Consider the following 17,998-nt stretch of genomic DNA (forward strand, 5'->3'; position numbering starts at 1 on the left):
TTTGTCATTATATCCATCCATCCATCCCTCCATCCATTCGTCTATCCATCTATCCATTCATCCATTTGTCTATCTATCTATCTATCTATCTATCTATCTATCTATCTATCTATCTATCTATCTATCTATCTATCTATCTATCTATCTATCTATCTATCTATCTATCTATCTATCTATCTATCTATCTATCTATCTATCTATCTATCTATCTATCTATCTATCTATCTATCTATCTATCTATCTATCTATCTATCTATCTATCTATGTGCACAGAAGCAGTGTTGTTGTGCAATGTAGGTCACACACACATGCAAAATAATGCAGGGACAGACTAGTTTCGACCTTCTGCCACAGTTCACAATCAATGCCATTGTCTTATGCTCGTTAATTATGCGGTTAATTGGTTCAGTGTATGGATCAGTGGTTTATAACTCCTGCTGGTTTGTGTATTACTGTGTCAGCAGCACACGCTCTCTGACCGGGCGTGGCCGTGTCGCCTGATCGACCCGCCCACCGGACGCGGATTGGCCGCCGCGCCTGTCAATCATCGGCTGAGGTCGCGCCTGTTATCCAGGCAGATTATGAAGCAGCAGCGTTCAGCATCATCTCTGGCAGACTCATCTGGATGTATACATGGCATCAACGTGGCGCCCAATGTCTCTTGCGTTATTTTCCTTTGTTTTCCTGCAGATATCCTCGTCTTATGAGCAGCTGTCTGCCTTTGAGGAAGGGAGGTGAGTGAATCATTTTGAAATAATAAGCCAGAGACGTGGTATTTTATGCATCCCGTTTATTCGGATGGTGAAAGCAGAAACAAAGACTGTATATTATGAATCTGTTCTATGCATTTATCAAGCGTTTACGGGGTCGAGACAAACTAGTGCTGGCATCCTTTGTCCACCCTGACACTGTGTCTGCATTGAGACTCAACTGAAGGGCTCTTGCAGTGAAACACAAGAGGAAATCCATCGGCATCAGTTTACAGGGCAAATCCATATTTGCTACTAAAATTGGAGGCAGAGATGTGTTAGATAAGACGAGAGCCGGTCGGGATGCAGGAATGATCAGCATCACTGAAGGAATGTCAGGAATGTGGAGCGTCCTCCTCATGTCATGCTTCTGCTGAGAATGTGAATGAAATATGACATTTAATGCTTCATTCTGAGTCATATAATGTTGGGCTAACCATCGCATAAAACATTTGTAGAATCATGTATCATTTATGGATTATATAAATGAGCCTGCTGTGTGTTTATTGTTAATAATTGAGCTTTTGATGCATTAATGAATAACATTTTGTATGAATGAGTTTGTAGATTTTGACTTGGTGATTAGATAAATAGATGGATGGATGGATGGATTGATGGATAGATAGATAGATGGATAGATTTACAGAATGATTAGATAGATAGATAGATAGATAGATAGATAGATAGATAGATAGATAGATAGATAGATAGATAGATAGATAGATAGATAGATAGATAGATAGATAGATAGATGGATAGATAGATAGAATAACAGAATTATGGATGGATGGATGGATGGATAGATAGAATAACAGAATGATAGATAGATAGATAGATAGATAGATGGATGGATGGATGGATGGATGGATGGATAGATAGAATAACAGAATGATAGATGGATGGATGGATGGATAGATAGATAGAATAACAGAATGATTGATAGATGGATGGATGGATAGATAGAATAACAGAATGATTGATAGATGGATGGATGGATGGATAGATAGAATAACAGAATGATAGATGGATGGATGGATGGATGGATAGATAGATAGAATAACAGAATGATGGATGGATGGATAGATGGATAGAATAACAGAATGATAGATAGATGGATGGATAGATAGATAGAATAACAGAATGATAGATAGATTGATGGATAGATAGAATAACAGAAAGATTGATAGATGGATGGATGGATGGATGGATGGATGGATAGAATAACAGAATGATGGATGGATGGAAGGATGGATGGATGGATGGATGGATAGATAGATAGATAGATAGATAGATAGATAGATAGATAGATAGATAGATAGATAGATAGATAGATAGATAGATAGATAGATAGAATAACAGAAAGATTGATAGATAGATGGATGGATGATAGATAGAATAACAAAGATTTGGTAGATGGATGGATGGATGGATGGATGGATGGATGGATGGATAGATAGAATGATAGATGGATGGATGGATGGATAGATAGATGGATACAATAACAGAATGATAGATGGATGGATGGATAGAATAACCGAATGATAGATGGATAGATATGCAAAACATGATATGCCATAAAAATACTACAGTGCACAAAATAACAGTGAAAGTAGTCAAAAAGCTGAAATGTATAAACATTTTTAAAATATATATTTTTTAAATGACTTTCTAAGCATGCAGTGTTCAATTCAAGATGGCAGAATGGCATTTTATCTCTATCCACCAGATGGTGCCTAATATTATTATTATTATTTAGTTTTTTCTCCAGTATTTCAATTCTTGACTCGTTGAAGGGTTATATAAAGAACATGTGAACAAACACATAAAGAAATCAGCAGAAGTGTGACTCCATCATAATCTTTATGGCCACATATGTTCAGCTTCTCTGCGATGTCTTCATATATCGCAGTTCTCTTCATAAACTCATCTATAGGAGTTGGACGTGTAGCGTTTCTCCACCAGCACAGATGGAGTTCGTCTACATGTAGGCCAGTCCAGGCTTTAGCTGTGTATTAACAGATTTGATTGGGTGAGGCATCGAGACGCCGGCAGAAGTTTAAAGACACACACTAATCTGAGCATCCCAGCTGAAATACGCCACGGGCGCTTCTGAAGCGGTCAGCAGATTCCATTGATTATATAAATGTGCCGCCTGTGGCCCTTCACTGGCCCACATGTTCAGATAGAGCGACGGCAGATCAGCGCTGAGCAGATAAGCCACCGCACCAGCTCAGAGAACGAGGGATGAGGGTTTCTTTCTGGATTTATGACTTTACTTGATCAGGTTCGTTTTTTTTTGGGAGGAGCTGTGCAGGTCAAGTTCAGTTGATGCAGACTCACCAGATAGATAGATAGATAGATAGATAGATAGATAGATAGATAGATAGATAGATAGATAGATAGATAGATAGATAGATAGATAGATAGATAGATAGATAGATAGATAGATAGATAGATAGATAGATAGATAGATAGATAGATGATAGACGAATGGATGGATGGATTGACGAAGGGATGGATGGATAGGCGAATGGACGGAGGGATAGATAGATAGATAGATAGATAGATAGATAGATAGATAGATAGATAGATAGATAGATAGATAGATAGATAGATAGATAGATAGATAGATAGATAGATAGATAGATAGATAGATAGATAGATAGATAGATAGATAGATAGATAGATAGATAGATAGATGAATGGATGGATGGATTGACGAAGGGATGGATGGATAGGCGAATGGACGGAGGGATAGATAGATAGATAGATAGATAGATAGATAGATAGATAGATAGATAGATAGATAGATAGATAGATAGATAGATAGATAGATAGATAGATAGATAGATAGATAGATAGATAGATAGATAGATGAACAGACGGATGGATAAACTAATTGATGGAGGGATATAATGACAGAACGATAGATATATATAGAAAGAACGGATGGATGGATGGTTAGACGAATGGACGGAGGAATGGATGGATGGATATAATGACAGAACAAAGATAGATACATAGATAGAAAGGATGGATGATGGATAGATGAATGGATGGATAGACCAATGGACGGAGGGATATAATGACAGAATGATAGATGTATAGAAAGAATGGATGGATGGATGGATGGCAGGTCTGATGTTGTTTACAGGGCAGGTAAATAAACAGATCCTCCCCTACATGGACAAGGGCAACAGTACAGGGTCACAATCTTCTGCTGCGCTGTGGGAGTCCTGAGGTGATAAATGAGTTTATATTGGCGTGACAATGCACAAGAACAACAAATACATGCATTTATTATTGAAAATCATTAGTTACAATGTTATGTTAGTCCTATTATGCCCCTTTTTACAAGATGTAAAACAAGTCTCTGATGTGTGTGTGTGTGTGTGTGTGTGTGTGTGTGTGTGTGTGTGTGTGTGTGTGTGTGTGTGTGTGTGTGTGTGTGTGTGTGTGTGTGTGTGTATTTGAAGTTTTAGCTCAGAATATCTCAGATAATTTTTTATAGCATGTTAAAATTGTCACTTTTTGAGGGTGAGCAAAAACGTGCCGTTTTTGTGTGTGCCCCTTTAAATGCAAATGAGCTCCTGCTCCCCACCCCCTTTCTAGAAGAGGGCGGAGCTTCAAGTGTTAGCAGGTCAGATTACCTCACACACACACTGAAAATGTCAGAAACTGTTCAGCCTTTTATGTTCAAACCGGAGTCGGACAATGATGGAGAGACTCAAGAAGAAGTGACAACATGTAGAATGAGACAGTTGATGAATTTATGAGTTAACCATCTTCAATTCCTCGATTAGCATATCCTGTCATGATAATCTGTAAACCGCTCATGTGGGAACTGCTGTAAAATGAGCCAGAGAATATCTGCTGCATGAAGAGAGAAAAGGGATAGTTTAGTTTATTTACGGTTATAACTTATATTGTCATATTGCTTTATGACACACTATTGCATTTGTGTTCGTACTGTATTGCAATAAATGTGAAAGACGGACGACAGCTTGAGCGACTCTCAAATGTGCTCGACTACAACAACTCTTCCTCTTCTCTACATGGCCTTTGTTGTGTGTTCCCGGGGTCGGGTTTATGTAAATTTGAGGGTTTGTGATGTCACTAACCCATGAAGAAGCTCGTTGTAGTCCCTACCAGCCGTTTGTTGTAGTCCTTAAAAAGCGATTTCTGTAGAAGTAAATATCTCCCTTTGCTATGAACTTTGAGCGTCGTAACTTTGCAGATGTTGCTCAAACAGCGACACACTCGCTAAAGTTAAAAAAAGTGAAATCATAATCAATCTCCCCTTTAAAGAAACGTTCATCAAAGATACACATTGTTGAGGTTAAAAACAAACCATGCATTTAGCGGAAGAACATTGTTTTGGTTGTGCTTCGGCTCTGTGCGGATGAATCTGATGATCATACTTCTCATAAAACATTCACTGCTAGTCTTCAGAGATATAACCAGTTTAGATGGAAAGGATCTCAAGCTGAGACGTTACTGTAGCTTTACTCATTAATAGACACCCTACTTCCTTAAATAACAACCAATGAAATGAGCTTCACAACAGATGATGCTTTACAGTGAACTCTGTTATGGTGCCACACCGGATGCAAATGACGCGATTCACGCGAGTGATGTTAATGTTAAGTCAATGCAAAGACGCGAATAGACATTCTGCGGCGCGATTCGCGCGAATGACGAGTTGAAAAATGGGAACTTTGGCGGATATTCGCGCCGAGTTAACCAATAAGGAGCTTGCTCTAGTAGTGACAACAATGAGGAGAAAATCTGTATATTAATATCGGGTTCAGACAATATGATTATCACAGTGATAACATTAAATGACATGAAACACAACCTAGTCGCTTTTTGTTAAATGCAAGTTTATGTATGATCAATAATACAAAAGTATAAGTAAAAGGTATAAGAAGATAAACATGAAATAAAGCAAACAATTCAGTCAAACATTCAAAGTCAGTGCTAGTAGGCTACAACTGTAACGTACAGTTATAGCCTAAAAATAAAAAAGTAATGAAACTTCACTTTGCCCTCAGCCTAAACGATTTGTCAGGGAACAAATTATAGATCCATGAGACCAAAGATCGGCCGTTACATAAACACAAGACGAATTATAGCTTGAGACGCCACAGAGACATCAGAGCCAGCGGCAGACGGCAGAAGGACTGGCCGAGGAAAGGCTGCTCTCGCCGGGGTTAATGAGCGCCGCTGACCCACTGGAGCTCACAACTCTGAAAACGCCAGATAAAATGTTCAAATAGCCACTCTTTATATAAATAAACCACAGATTTGAGCTTTAAACAACTACATTATCGCCTGAAAAAGTCTTAAAACTATGTTTTGTCACACATTAACAGTAGATTTTAACAAATAAAACGTGTAAACACAGCCCATGTCAGCCATTTCTCAACGAGATGAGCCGCTGGCCGAAGCCCCGCCCATGACACGAATTCGCGTCTGTTGTGCAGAGAATGTCACGCGCGAATGAAGCGAGTAACCTCAAAACGTTCAAGCGTCCAACTTCGCGCGAATAGCACAAATTATTTGCGTCCGGTGTGAAAGCTACATTAGAGAGACACATATGACAGTTTATCTGTTCAATAAAACTCCTCACACACCTGTTGATTAATAAAACACCATCATCTCCGCGTCACTTTTACAACATTTCAAATCCCTCAGATCTCTCCATCTCTCCGATGTTGATTCTTGTTTTATTACGAGCTCTGTCTCTCTATCATCTGACTCTCCTCTGTTCTGCATTTGTTGATTCTCCGGAGGTTTAGCGGCTCCATGTCAACCTTTCTCGCTCGTTGTGACAACTAACCTCTGACCTCCCACACCAGACACACACACACACACACACTCAACTAACCTCTGACCTCCCACACCAGACACACACACACTCAACTAACCTCTGACCTCCCACACCAGACACACACACACACACACACACACACACTAGACACGTGGCAAAGCAGCCGGAGAAACTTTACTCTATTTACAGATATGGCGAGACTTGCATAGAGACAGAGCGACACGCGTCATAATCTGAAGACCACGCCCACCGGGGGGAAACAATCCAACGCTCTCCATTGACTTTGTATTGCGTGAAGCGCCTCCTTGTGATTTATGACTAATAACAAAAAACAGAACAATGTCTAAAAGCTGATATGTGACAAAGTGTACAGCAAACAAGCTAAGCAAAACCCAGAACCCAAAAACCCAGAAGTTTTTATAATCTGTTGACCCAAAAAACGAGCGTTTAAGGACACAAAAGATACAGAGACAGAGACAGAGCACAACATGTTTTATTAAACTGAGAACTACACACACTAGAGGGGAACGTAATCAGAGACAGGAAATATCATATATAAAACTGACATTTGGATATTTGACTTAAAGGTCCCATGGCATGGCATTTTTTTATTATTTTATAATGTTTCCTGAGGTGTACTTATATTGTTAGTATGATTTTTCCATCATAAAATGTCATAATTTAGAAATAAAAGGGATTTTTCTATTCTGATATTAGCCCTCTGGCTTGAATGCTCTGCTTCAAGAGGCGTGTCTGCTGTGAGACTTCAGTGAAAACGCCCACTGTTGTGATTGGCTGACATCTTTGCATTTGAAATGAGCGTTAGATCTTGTGGCGGAGGGGGCGTGGTTTAGAGGCAGAGAGAGACGGACTGGGCACTCGCGGAGCAGAGAGACGGAGAGCTGGGGAAAGATAGCTGAGGAAGTTATATTGTGCTGAGTTGTTGAGTTTATTTTGTTTGTATCTGAGAGTTCTGAATAAACACGAGTCCCAGTCACGCCGACCCTGTCTTCTTCCTCCTTATTCTACGAATTTTGTAACATGTGGAACCCCTCTCGAATACTTTTTTTACCATGATCACAGCCGTCGAGATGAACGAATCGTCAAAGTGTTGAATATAGCATTATTTTATGATCTATTCCTATCACATGAAAGGCTGCAGTAATGAGCATTGAGTACACATGCAGTCTGTTGATCGCGTGAATGCAGTGATCTCGTCATTGCAACGCATTTTCTCTCACAAAACGCTTTGACCACAACTAACAGCAAACACGACATCGACAGGAATACAGTAAGAGCTTTGTGCAGCATAACAGCGTCATTCATTATAATGACAGTTTGGGCAAGTGTGCAGATACACTCGTGTGATTGACAAATCCGAACATTATAAAGAGTGTTCTTTGATCGCTCTCTGTAGTTTAATCACTTAAATAACAGATTTGTTTCATGCTACTAACAGAAACGATGTGAAGTTGATCGTTTAGTCACTGGCTTGATTCACTGATGCATTACGCTCAGGGCATCAAGACGGCCAGCGGCGAGACTGACATTATTAAACGAGTTAGAAAGAAATCACTGATCACAGATCAGGCATTAATGAACACTGTTACTCACTGTTTGTGGCGGTGCTGTCGAATCCATGTGTTAAAGTCCAGGCGTGGACTGGGGCAAAAAAGTGGCCCTGGACTTTCTGGCACAAAGCTGCCCATCACACCCGCTCTGTAACACACCTCACCATAAACCCACCAGCTCATTATACACAGGGCAATTTTAAACACCGAAGCTATTTATACAAAAATATGAATTATATTAATTGTTTTATTGAAATGCTTATCATACTGAATGACTGGCATATGTCTTCAGGATATAATTTGTCTTTCCTGGTGCACATGGCAAATCGTTTTTTTTTTTTTTTACAAATTTTGATTTCTCTTTTCCATAGACTGTAGTTTAATATCATTAAGTTCAATACCTACCATAAAATCAGACCGTATACAATGCTATGGTCTAGAAGACTTAGAATGTAGCGCAGACTGTTTTAGGGTGCCTTTCTAGTGGTTATAGTATCTAGACATCTGTAATTTTATGGAATAGAGCTCAAAGAGTTTAAAAATGATATGAAAAATACAGCATATTAAAATGATTTCTGAAGGATCATGTGACACTGACTGAAGTAATGATGCTGAAAAGTCAGCTTTTACAGAAATAAATTACATTTTACAAAACATTCTCATAGAAAACAATTGGAAATGGTATTAATATGTCTTAATATTTGTGGTTTTACTGTATTTTTGATCAAATAAATTCAGCCTTCTTCTTTCAAAAACATTTTAAAAAGTCTTAATTATTTCAGACTTTTGATTACCAGTGTGTAAAATAATGCATGTGAACTAGCTAGCAAATTATATATTTATTTTCATATATGACACTTTCCAAAGGCTACTTGAATATGAAAGTTGCCAGTTTTAGCATGATGTATATGTAGGCTAAGCCTACGTTTCAGAAATATATTTTGAGTATTATGAATAATTTGAAAATGATTGTGAAATTACTGAAGAAAGCCTGGAAACAGAAAGACAAACATTCCCTCTGATATGCTGAAAACTGCGACACCTACGCTAATGTTTCTTTGTGCATTCTGTGACGAATAACGTAAAAGGCATTACAATCTGATTAACTTAATCTGATTAGGTCAGCGGTAGTTTACATCCCTTGAAATGAATGTCCGTCATTTACATTTTTAAAATCGTTAACAGTCGGGAAATATTGCTGTAGCAATTTGACCCATATTCAGCTCTTACCTCGGCTCACATTCAAGTGCCGCCCGCGCTGCTCGGCTGCTGTGCACAGTAAATCCCGCCTCCTTCAATTTGATTGGATATCGCAAACATTTTGACATTGACGAGCGCTTTTACACCACTGAGACTGAGCAGGCTATAGATTAGAGTTTTGCCTCAAGTGGGATGCACGGGCCATTCGTCTGGGCTGACGGAAGGATATAGGCTACGTAGTTTTACTATAATTTATTCTTCATATATATTTACGGCCCATATTGTCCAGCAGCCCACCGGGAAAACGCTTGGTACGCCAGATGGCCAGTCCGCCCCTGGTAAAGTCTGTTTGTAAAGCCTGTGCTGACATCGCGACTGATAAACTGAATCCATTTTTTCCAAATTCTCTGGGCGGGCAAAGCAGAGGAAGGGGAGGTAACCTTTTCTCGTATGACGACATACAGGGAAGATTCCAGATCGGCTCGTCTGAGCGTCATTTTCTCAAAGGCAGAGCAGGACACCCAGAACTCGGTTTACACCTAACAACATTTCTAGCCATTTGGGGACCATATACAGGCTCATATTAATGTTAAAAAACCTCATAAAATGAAAATGTCATGCCATGGGACCTTTAAAGCAGCACAAACGCTGCAGGAAAAGTTTGATCACATCACTATGAGCATTAGTACTACTGATCGAAAACGCTACTAATTCTTCTCACGCCATAGATTATTAAAGGGTTAGATCTCTCAAAAATGAAAATTCTGTCATTAATTACTTACCCTCATGTCGTCAGACCTCCGTTCATCTTCAGAACACAAATGAAGATATTTTAGTGTAAATCTGATGGCTCTGAAAGGCCTCCATTGGCACAATGCACGGTTCACTCTCAAGACCCTTAAAAGGTACTAAAGACGTCGTTACAAAGTCCATCTCACTACAGTGGTTCTAAAATAACTTTATGAATCGGCGAGAATAGTTTTTGTGCGCAAAAAAACCCTAAATAACGACTTATATAGTGATGACGATTTCAAAACACGGCCTCATGAAGCTTTGAAGCGTTATGAATCAGTGAGTCGATTCATGATTCAGATCGCGTGTCAAACCACCAAACTGCTGAAATTTGGCGATTCAAACCGCTGAATCGACTCACTGATTCATAACGCTTCGAAGCTTCATTAGGCCGTGTTTTGAAATCGTCATCACTATGTATGTCGTTATTTAGGGTTTTTTTGCGCACAAAAACTATTCTCGCCGATTCATAAAGTTATTTTAGAACCACTGTAGTGAGATGGACTTTGTAACGACGTCTTTAGTACCATTTAAGGGTCTTGAGAGTGAACCGTGCATTGTGCCAATGGAGGCCTTTCAGAGCCATCAGATTTACACTAAAATATCTTCATTTGTGTCTGAAGATGAACGGAGGTCTGACGGGTGTCGAACGACATGAGGGTAAGTCATTAATGACAGAATTTTTATTTTTGGGTGAACTAACCCTTTAATGTGCATTCGATCCAAGTAGAGCTGCAACCTGTGCTAAAGAAAACAGTGTATTTGTTATCTCTTCTGCTTCATCTGTCATTCTCACGTCTTACTTTGATGCCTGACCGACATTATGATCCAGCTCCGGTCAGACTGACCCGTAATCAGCTTGAGAAGCAGGTTAAGCCCATCGCAGCAGCATTACACAGTGCTTAGACGTTTAAACGCTTCATCTTTGAGTAATCTGTCCTGCTGTTGAAGAAATCAGAACATACAGCACATTAGATCTCTTGTTTCTCCTAGACAGCAGTAAGGAGAGCAAATTGAGACATTTTCTGCTGCTCTCAGATGTTTCTCCTGAGGAAAAAAAAGGGCATTGCTGCGAAAAACACCCTTTTTTAAGAGTGTAGAGTTTCAGAAGAATCTCAAAAATTGATCAGAGATGCTCTCCACATGATTTTATATCTCTTGCCGTGTTATTTTATGTCTGTATTTATTTGTCTTGAGGCTTTTTCAGGAGAAACATCTGAGGCTAAGTTAGGAAGAGCAATAGGATTTTCCTACGGCAACAGAGCAAAGCGTAAAAAGTGACTTGAAAGAGAGTTGGTCTCACTTCACGGATGGTGACGTTTCAGCAGTGACTCACAGCATCAAAGCCTCCGTTTTCTCATTCATATTCATAACATGTGAAGATCCTATCTGCAGTTGAGACTGACTGAATGACTGGATCCAAATAGATGAAATGATTTCTGCTAAATGTTTATGATGGTAGATTAATAATGCACACTGCAATTCTCATATTTTCAGCTCAGACGATGCGCCGTCCCAAGACATCAGCATTCAAGAAAGTAAGTTGTTTTGATAAATATCAGAATGAATATCTTTGCAGTATTTAACCCTTTAAACCCTTTCGTCTGGTTGATAGTTCATATTTTTAAGCACATAAAAGTCTTTTAGTGTAAAAACGTCCACCTTCAGCAATGAAATAACTTTGATATTTCAAGATGAACACTTTTGGACTGAAGCAACTTAGGTTTGCTTGATTATCCAAAGATAATTTTTTTAGAAAAATCATGTTCAAATGTGAGTATCAAATATGATCATAAGGCTTTATAGGAAGGTTTATTTGTTCATATCTCAATCATCATTGTGTTGCTTTGCATTATATGTTTTAAAACTATAAAACTAATCTTTTAAATATCATCTTACTAAGGCATATTATTGGGAGATATAGAGCGATGACTGATATTAATATGGATTTTATGTTAGTAGTCTTATACAGTTATAAAGATCATTGATTTACATTACAAGCATCAGAATTATCACACTTTTTGACCATATAAATATCAGCATTTGCACCAAAATGCATTTTTTGTGCATATTTTCCCTCCATATTCTCACTATATCAAGAGCCATAAATGCCTAATGTGTCAAATATGATTTTAAAAAAAACATGTAATTGAAAAACTGTCTAAACTAATATTTCATATATCAGGTTTTACAGGGTTAAAACCTTCTTCTATACATTGTTTTAGTAAATTAACAGCTGTATATTCAGTGTTTGAATACATATGCAAAACTTCCACCTTCAGCTATGAAATAACTTTGATATTGTTAGTTATTATTTCAAGATGAACACTTTTGGACTGAAGCAACTTAGGTTTTCTTGATTATCCATATATTGTTTTTTTTAGAAAAATCATGTGATCATCAGGCTTTATAGGAAGGTTTATTTGTTCATCTCTCAGTCATCATTGTGTTGTATCGCATTATGTTTTAAAACGTCCACCTTCAGCTATGAAATCTTTTATAAAATAAATGTAAGAATAACTTTGATATTGTTAGTTATATTTCAAGAGGAACACATTTGGACTGAAGCAACTTAGCTTTGCTTGATTATCCATATATAATGTTTTAGAAAAATCATGTTCAAATGTGAGTATCAAATTTGATCATCAGGTTTTTAGGAAGGTTTATTTGTTCATATCTCAATCATCATTGCGTTGCATTGCATTATATGTTTTAAAACGATGAAACGAATCATTTAAATATCATCTTACTACAGCATATTATTGGGAGATATAGAACGACGACTGATATTAATATGCATTTTATGTTAGTAGTCTTATACAGTTATAAAGATCATTGATTTACATTACAAGCATACGAATTATCACACTTTTTGACCATATAAATATCAGCATTTGCACCAAAATGCATTTTTTGTGCATATTTTCCCTCCATATGCCTAATGTGTCAAATATGATTAAAAAAAACATGTAATTGAAAAACTGTCTAAACTAATATTTCATATATCAGGTTTTACAGGGTTAAAACCTTCTTCTATACATTGTTTTAGTAAATTAACAGCTGTATATTCAATGTTTGAATACATATGCAAAACGTCCACCTTCAGCTATGAAATAACTTTGATATTGTTAGTTATTATTTCAAGATGAACACTTTTGAACTGAAGCAACTTAGGTTTTCTTGATTATCCATATATTTTTTTTAGAAAAATCATGTGATCATCAGGCTTTATAGGAAGGTTTATTTGTTCATATCTCAATAATCATTGTGTTGCATTGCATTATATGTTTTAAAACGATGAAACGAATCATTTAAATATCATCGTACTACAGCATATTATTGGGAGATATAGAACGACGACTGATATTAATATGGATTTTATGTTAGTAGTCTTATACAGCTATAAAGATCATTGATTTACATTACAAGCATCAGAATTTCATCACACTTTTCGACCATATAAATATCAGCATTTGCACCAAAATCCTTTTTTTTGTGCATATTTTCCCTCCATATGCCTAATGTGTCAAATATGATAAAAAAAAACATGTAATTGAAAAACTGTCAAAACTAATATTTCATATATCAGGTTTTACAGGGTTAAAACCTTCTTCTATACATTGTTTTAGTAAATTAACAGCTGTATATTCAGTGTTTGAATATATATGATATAACTCAATATTTTTTGAAGTATTTTGTTGTGGTGTTTGTATGCAGAGGGCGATGGCTCGGTGTTTGTGGCTGAAGCGCGTCTCAGACGAGCGCTGCAGGTGAGATGTGTCCGTCTGCCAGCGGAGCCAATGTGACCTTGTGCCGCCGCTGGGGTGCAGATTTCCCTCCAACCTCCAAACAAGATGAATTTAATCCTTGACAGACTGCACTGTCTTTGGAAAAACAGATTACAGATATGCTACATTTTAATCAGGAATTTCATTCTGATTTATGATACGTTACAGTTCCCCAAAATGTCTCTTTCTGTAAACTGTTTTTCATGAGTATTAAAAGGTCACACGTAACACGAGAATGAACCTCATTGGTTCTCGCTGAAGCTCAAACGTGCTGCGTACATTGTACAATATACACTCACCTAAAGGATTATTAGGAACACCTGTTCAATTTCTCATTAATGCAATTATCTAATCAACCAATCACATGGCAGTTGCTTCAATGCATTTAGGGGTGTGGTCCTGCTCAAGACAATCTCCTGAACTCCAAACTGAATGTCAGAATGGGAAAGAAAGGTGATTTAAGCAATTTTGAGCGTGGCATGGTTGTTGGTGCCAGACAGGCCGGTCTGAGTATTTCACAATCTGCTCAGTTACTGGGATTTTCACGCACAACCATTTCTAGAGTTTACAAAGAATGGTGTGAAAAGGGAAAAACATCCAGTATGCGGCAGTCCTGTGGCGAAAATGCCTTGTTGATGCTAGAGGTCAGAGGAGAATGGGCCGACTGATTCAAGCTGATAGAAGAGCAACTTTGACTGAAATAACCACTCGTTACAACCGAGGTATGCAGCAAAGCATTTGTGAAGCCACAACACGCACAACCTTGAGGCGGATGGGCTACAACAGCAGAAGACCCCACCGGGTACCACTCATCTCCACTACAAATAGGAAAAAGAGGCTACAATTTGCACAAGCTCACCAAAATTGGACAGTTGAAGACTGGAAAAATGTTGCCTGGTCTGATGAGTCTCGATTTCTGTTGAGACGTTCAGATGGTAAAGTCAGAATTTGGCGTAAACAGAATGAGAACATGGATCCATCATGCCTTGTTACCACTGTGCAGGCTGGTGGTGGTGGTGTAATGGTGTGGGGGATGTTTTCTTGGCACACTTTAGGCCCCTTAGTGCCAATTGGGCATCGTTTAAATGCCACGGCCTACCTGAGCATTGTTTCTGACCATGTCCATCCCTTTATGACCACCATGTCCCCATCCTCTGATGGCTACTTCCAGCAGGATAATGCACCGTCACAAAGCTCCAATCATTTCAAATTGGTTTCTTGAACATGACAATGAGTTCACTGAACTAAAATGGCCGCCACAGTCACCAGATCTCAACCCAATAGAGCATCTTTGAGATGTGGTGGAACGGGAGCTTCGTGCCCTGGATGTGCATCCCACAAATCTCCATCAACTGCAAGATGCTCTCCTATCAATATGGGCCAACATTTCTAAAGAATGCTATCAGCACCTTGTTGAATCAATGCCACGTAGAATTAAGGCAGTTCTGAAGGCGAAAGGGGGTCAAACACAGTATTAGTATGTGTTCCTAATAATCCTTTAGGTGAGTGTAGTTACATAGAAAACAGCTATTTTAAATTGTAACAAATATTTCAGTTTTTACTGTATTTTTGGATCAAATAAATGCAGCTTTTGTGAGCATTAAAGACTTCTTACCAACCCCAAACTTGTATGTCTGTTATCTTGTTGTGCTCATGTTTCAGCCGTACGGATGGCAGCTTCACGCTCCTCCACGCAGGAAGTTGCTGCAGTCTCCAGGATTTCTGCCGTACTCTCCTCTGAGTGTGACGTACAACGGCAAGACCTGCATCCTCTTCAGGGCCCGCAAACTGGCCATCAGGTACAGGAATCACAGTTTAGTGGACCTCACAGAGAGAACCTTCAGCCCAGACACGCCGGTGGACACCAAAGGCTCCTTCTGCAGTAAAGATAAAGCCATGTAAGTTCAGTCGCACAGGTTTTCATGTTTGAATGTTCATTATTTTCCCATATTCTCCTGTCTTCCCTGTCTGTCAGTTACGCTCTGTTTAGTTCCCGTCTCTATGAAGCCCCTCCTTCTGAAAAGCACACTGTGCTCTGATTGGTCTGCTGGATCAGTATGCCGTGATTGGTCAAGCGCTTCGAGAGTGTTTGGGAAATGTCCCACCCCTTACCATAACCATGAGTTTCAACCAAGCGGCATCCTCCCCCAGTTTATCTTGAAGCCAATACAGAAGTGACTAAACTGCAGTTCATCGTCTGGCCACTAGAGGCAGACTCCAGAAGGAGCAGAATCTCATTGAGCTCATGTTAAAATGCCCAACTTTACAGCAGAAGAACACATGTTTAATACGTTTACATGTTTACTATTGTGGTTTTGGTCTATACGGCTAATTTTGCCCTTCATGACAACTGTGAGGGGGTGAATTATTTTATAACTCATGCGTTTGCATCAGAGGCGATTCTAGGATTTTCATTCTAGGGAGGCTCAGCCATAGATATACATAATAAAGGCTAGATGTCTTACGGCGGAGTCTCTAACGTCATCACCGGCGGCCATTTTGTCACAGGCAGGGCTCTGTGGTACTTGATGTAAGGCAAGTGATCTGTATGAACACTATCACTCTCATCTCACTGAAATCTTGACGGATTTACAAATGGTTTGGTTTCTTACAAACGTTATTAACGTGGCTATAATTATGGATGCTTGAACAAATTATGAATCATTTTTCATAAGTATGCAGTGTCATAACTACATCTCTGACGTTTATAACAAACCAAACAGTTTGAAAACCGGTACAAAATTGAGCAAGTTATGGTTAATTAAAAAGTGCAAGCACCATGAAAACAATGTTACGAGTGAGCGAGCTGCCTGTGACAAGATGGCCGCCAGATGCAGACATCGACCTCCATTGGCCAGCAGCGCGCACGAGACATCTAGCCTTTATTATGGATATCTACCCAGTGAGGGTATGAAAAAAAAATGGTAAGACTTTAGGGTCCAATTCTCACTATTAACTAGTAGATTATTAGTATGCATATTAGGATATTGGCAGCTTATTATTGCGTTTCGGGGGCATGGCCCCTCAAAAACATTTTTATTTCTATTATATGTGCATTTTAAGATGTTCTGAACGCCTAAAAATTAGATAACAATAGCTTGAAAACCATGTCAGTGGGCAGATAAGACTGATAAAGTTTTTCCATTTTTGTCAGTGAAGACAGTAAACACATGTTTAACTGATGTATGTTTTATGAATAATTTTCGAAGGCTAACAGGAAAGCTGGGTAACTAAATGTATTAAATTAATTCACAATATGCACACATTCATTACTAATCTTATGCCCAATACAAGCTGAAAAAAGCTGAACTTTTTTATTTACTGAATGCTACAAATTATATTTATACATATTATAAATGACATTACATAGGCCTATTTCAAATCAAAATGGCGAAATTAGACAAAAGTTGATTAATTTGGCTGAATATTTGTCATTTGTTTAACATTTCTGACTTGAAGCAGCTGTCAAATATGAAACGTTTAGTTTAGCTACTTAACTCGCACTTGACGTCGAGTCCTGCTGCTAAAATTCATGCTCAGCCTCAGCAGCTTCTGTGCGTTCATAAAGCCCGCCTACTCTGATTTGATTGGTTTTCTCAAATATTTTGACATTGACGAGCGGTGACAGACCAATGAGGGTCAGATCATCGCACACACCTCTGCTTCTAACGTGCGCTCTATTCGCTGCCACAGCAGATTGAAGAACACACAGAGTAACGCAGATTAAAAAAACAGGACGAAGCCGAATCCTCCCGCCAGTTTCATATGTTTGAAAGGTTAATCACACATTTTTTGGGGGGCTGGACAGAAGTTCAGGGGAGGCCGAAGCCCCCCTAAAAAGGGCCTAGTGATGCCCATGGTTTGCATTATATAAAGCCTTAAAGTTCTGCATAATTAAGGGCGTGGCCACTTTGAGTGACAGGAGGATTGGCGTTTGTCTGCTGTCTGTTAGTCATCACATCACCTCAGCTCCGCCCACGTCCCGCCTCTTTGCCCATTTTCTGTTATCCGGGAGTGACGCGCGGAGCCTGCCAAGATGGCAATGGCCGGCTTTAGGCTTCAAAA

At 38.8% G+C, this 17,998-nt stretch overlaps 2 protein-coding genes across 2 annotated transcripts in view; both read left to right on the forward strand.

Annotated features, from left to right (window-relative positions):
* traf3ip2b (TRAF3 interacting protein 2b) overlaps positions 1–17,998 on the forward strand; it is a 1,379,907-nt gene that overhangs the window by 1,124,517 nt on the left and 237,392 nt on the right. The gene's annotated exons all lie outside the window — the stretch shown is intronic.
* Positions 598–17,998, forward strand: part of atp6ap1la (ATPase H+ transporting accessory protein 1 like a) — a 22,477-nt gene continuing 5,076 nt past the window's right edge. Inside the window, exons 1-4 of the mRNA XM_079844566.1 lie at positions 598–734; positions 11,643–11,683; positions 13,863–13,915; positions 15,596–15,831. Coding sequence (XP_079700692.1) covers positions 634–734; positions 11,643–11,683; positions 13,863–13,915; positions 15,596–15,831 — 431 coding nt within the window. The 5' untranslated portion in view covers positions 598–633. The remainder of the gene's footprint in view (positions 735–11,642; positions 11,684–13,862; positions 13,916–15,595; positions 15,832–17,998) is intronic.

Source organism: Gobio gobio, assembly GCF_949357685.1.
Source record: "Gobio gobio genome assembly, chromosome: 19".
In the NCBI taxonomy this organism is placed as follows: domain Eukaryota; kingdom Metazoa; phylum Chordata; class Actinopteri; order Cypriniformes; family Gobionidae; genus Gobio; species Gobio gobio.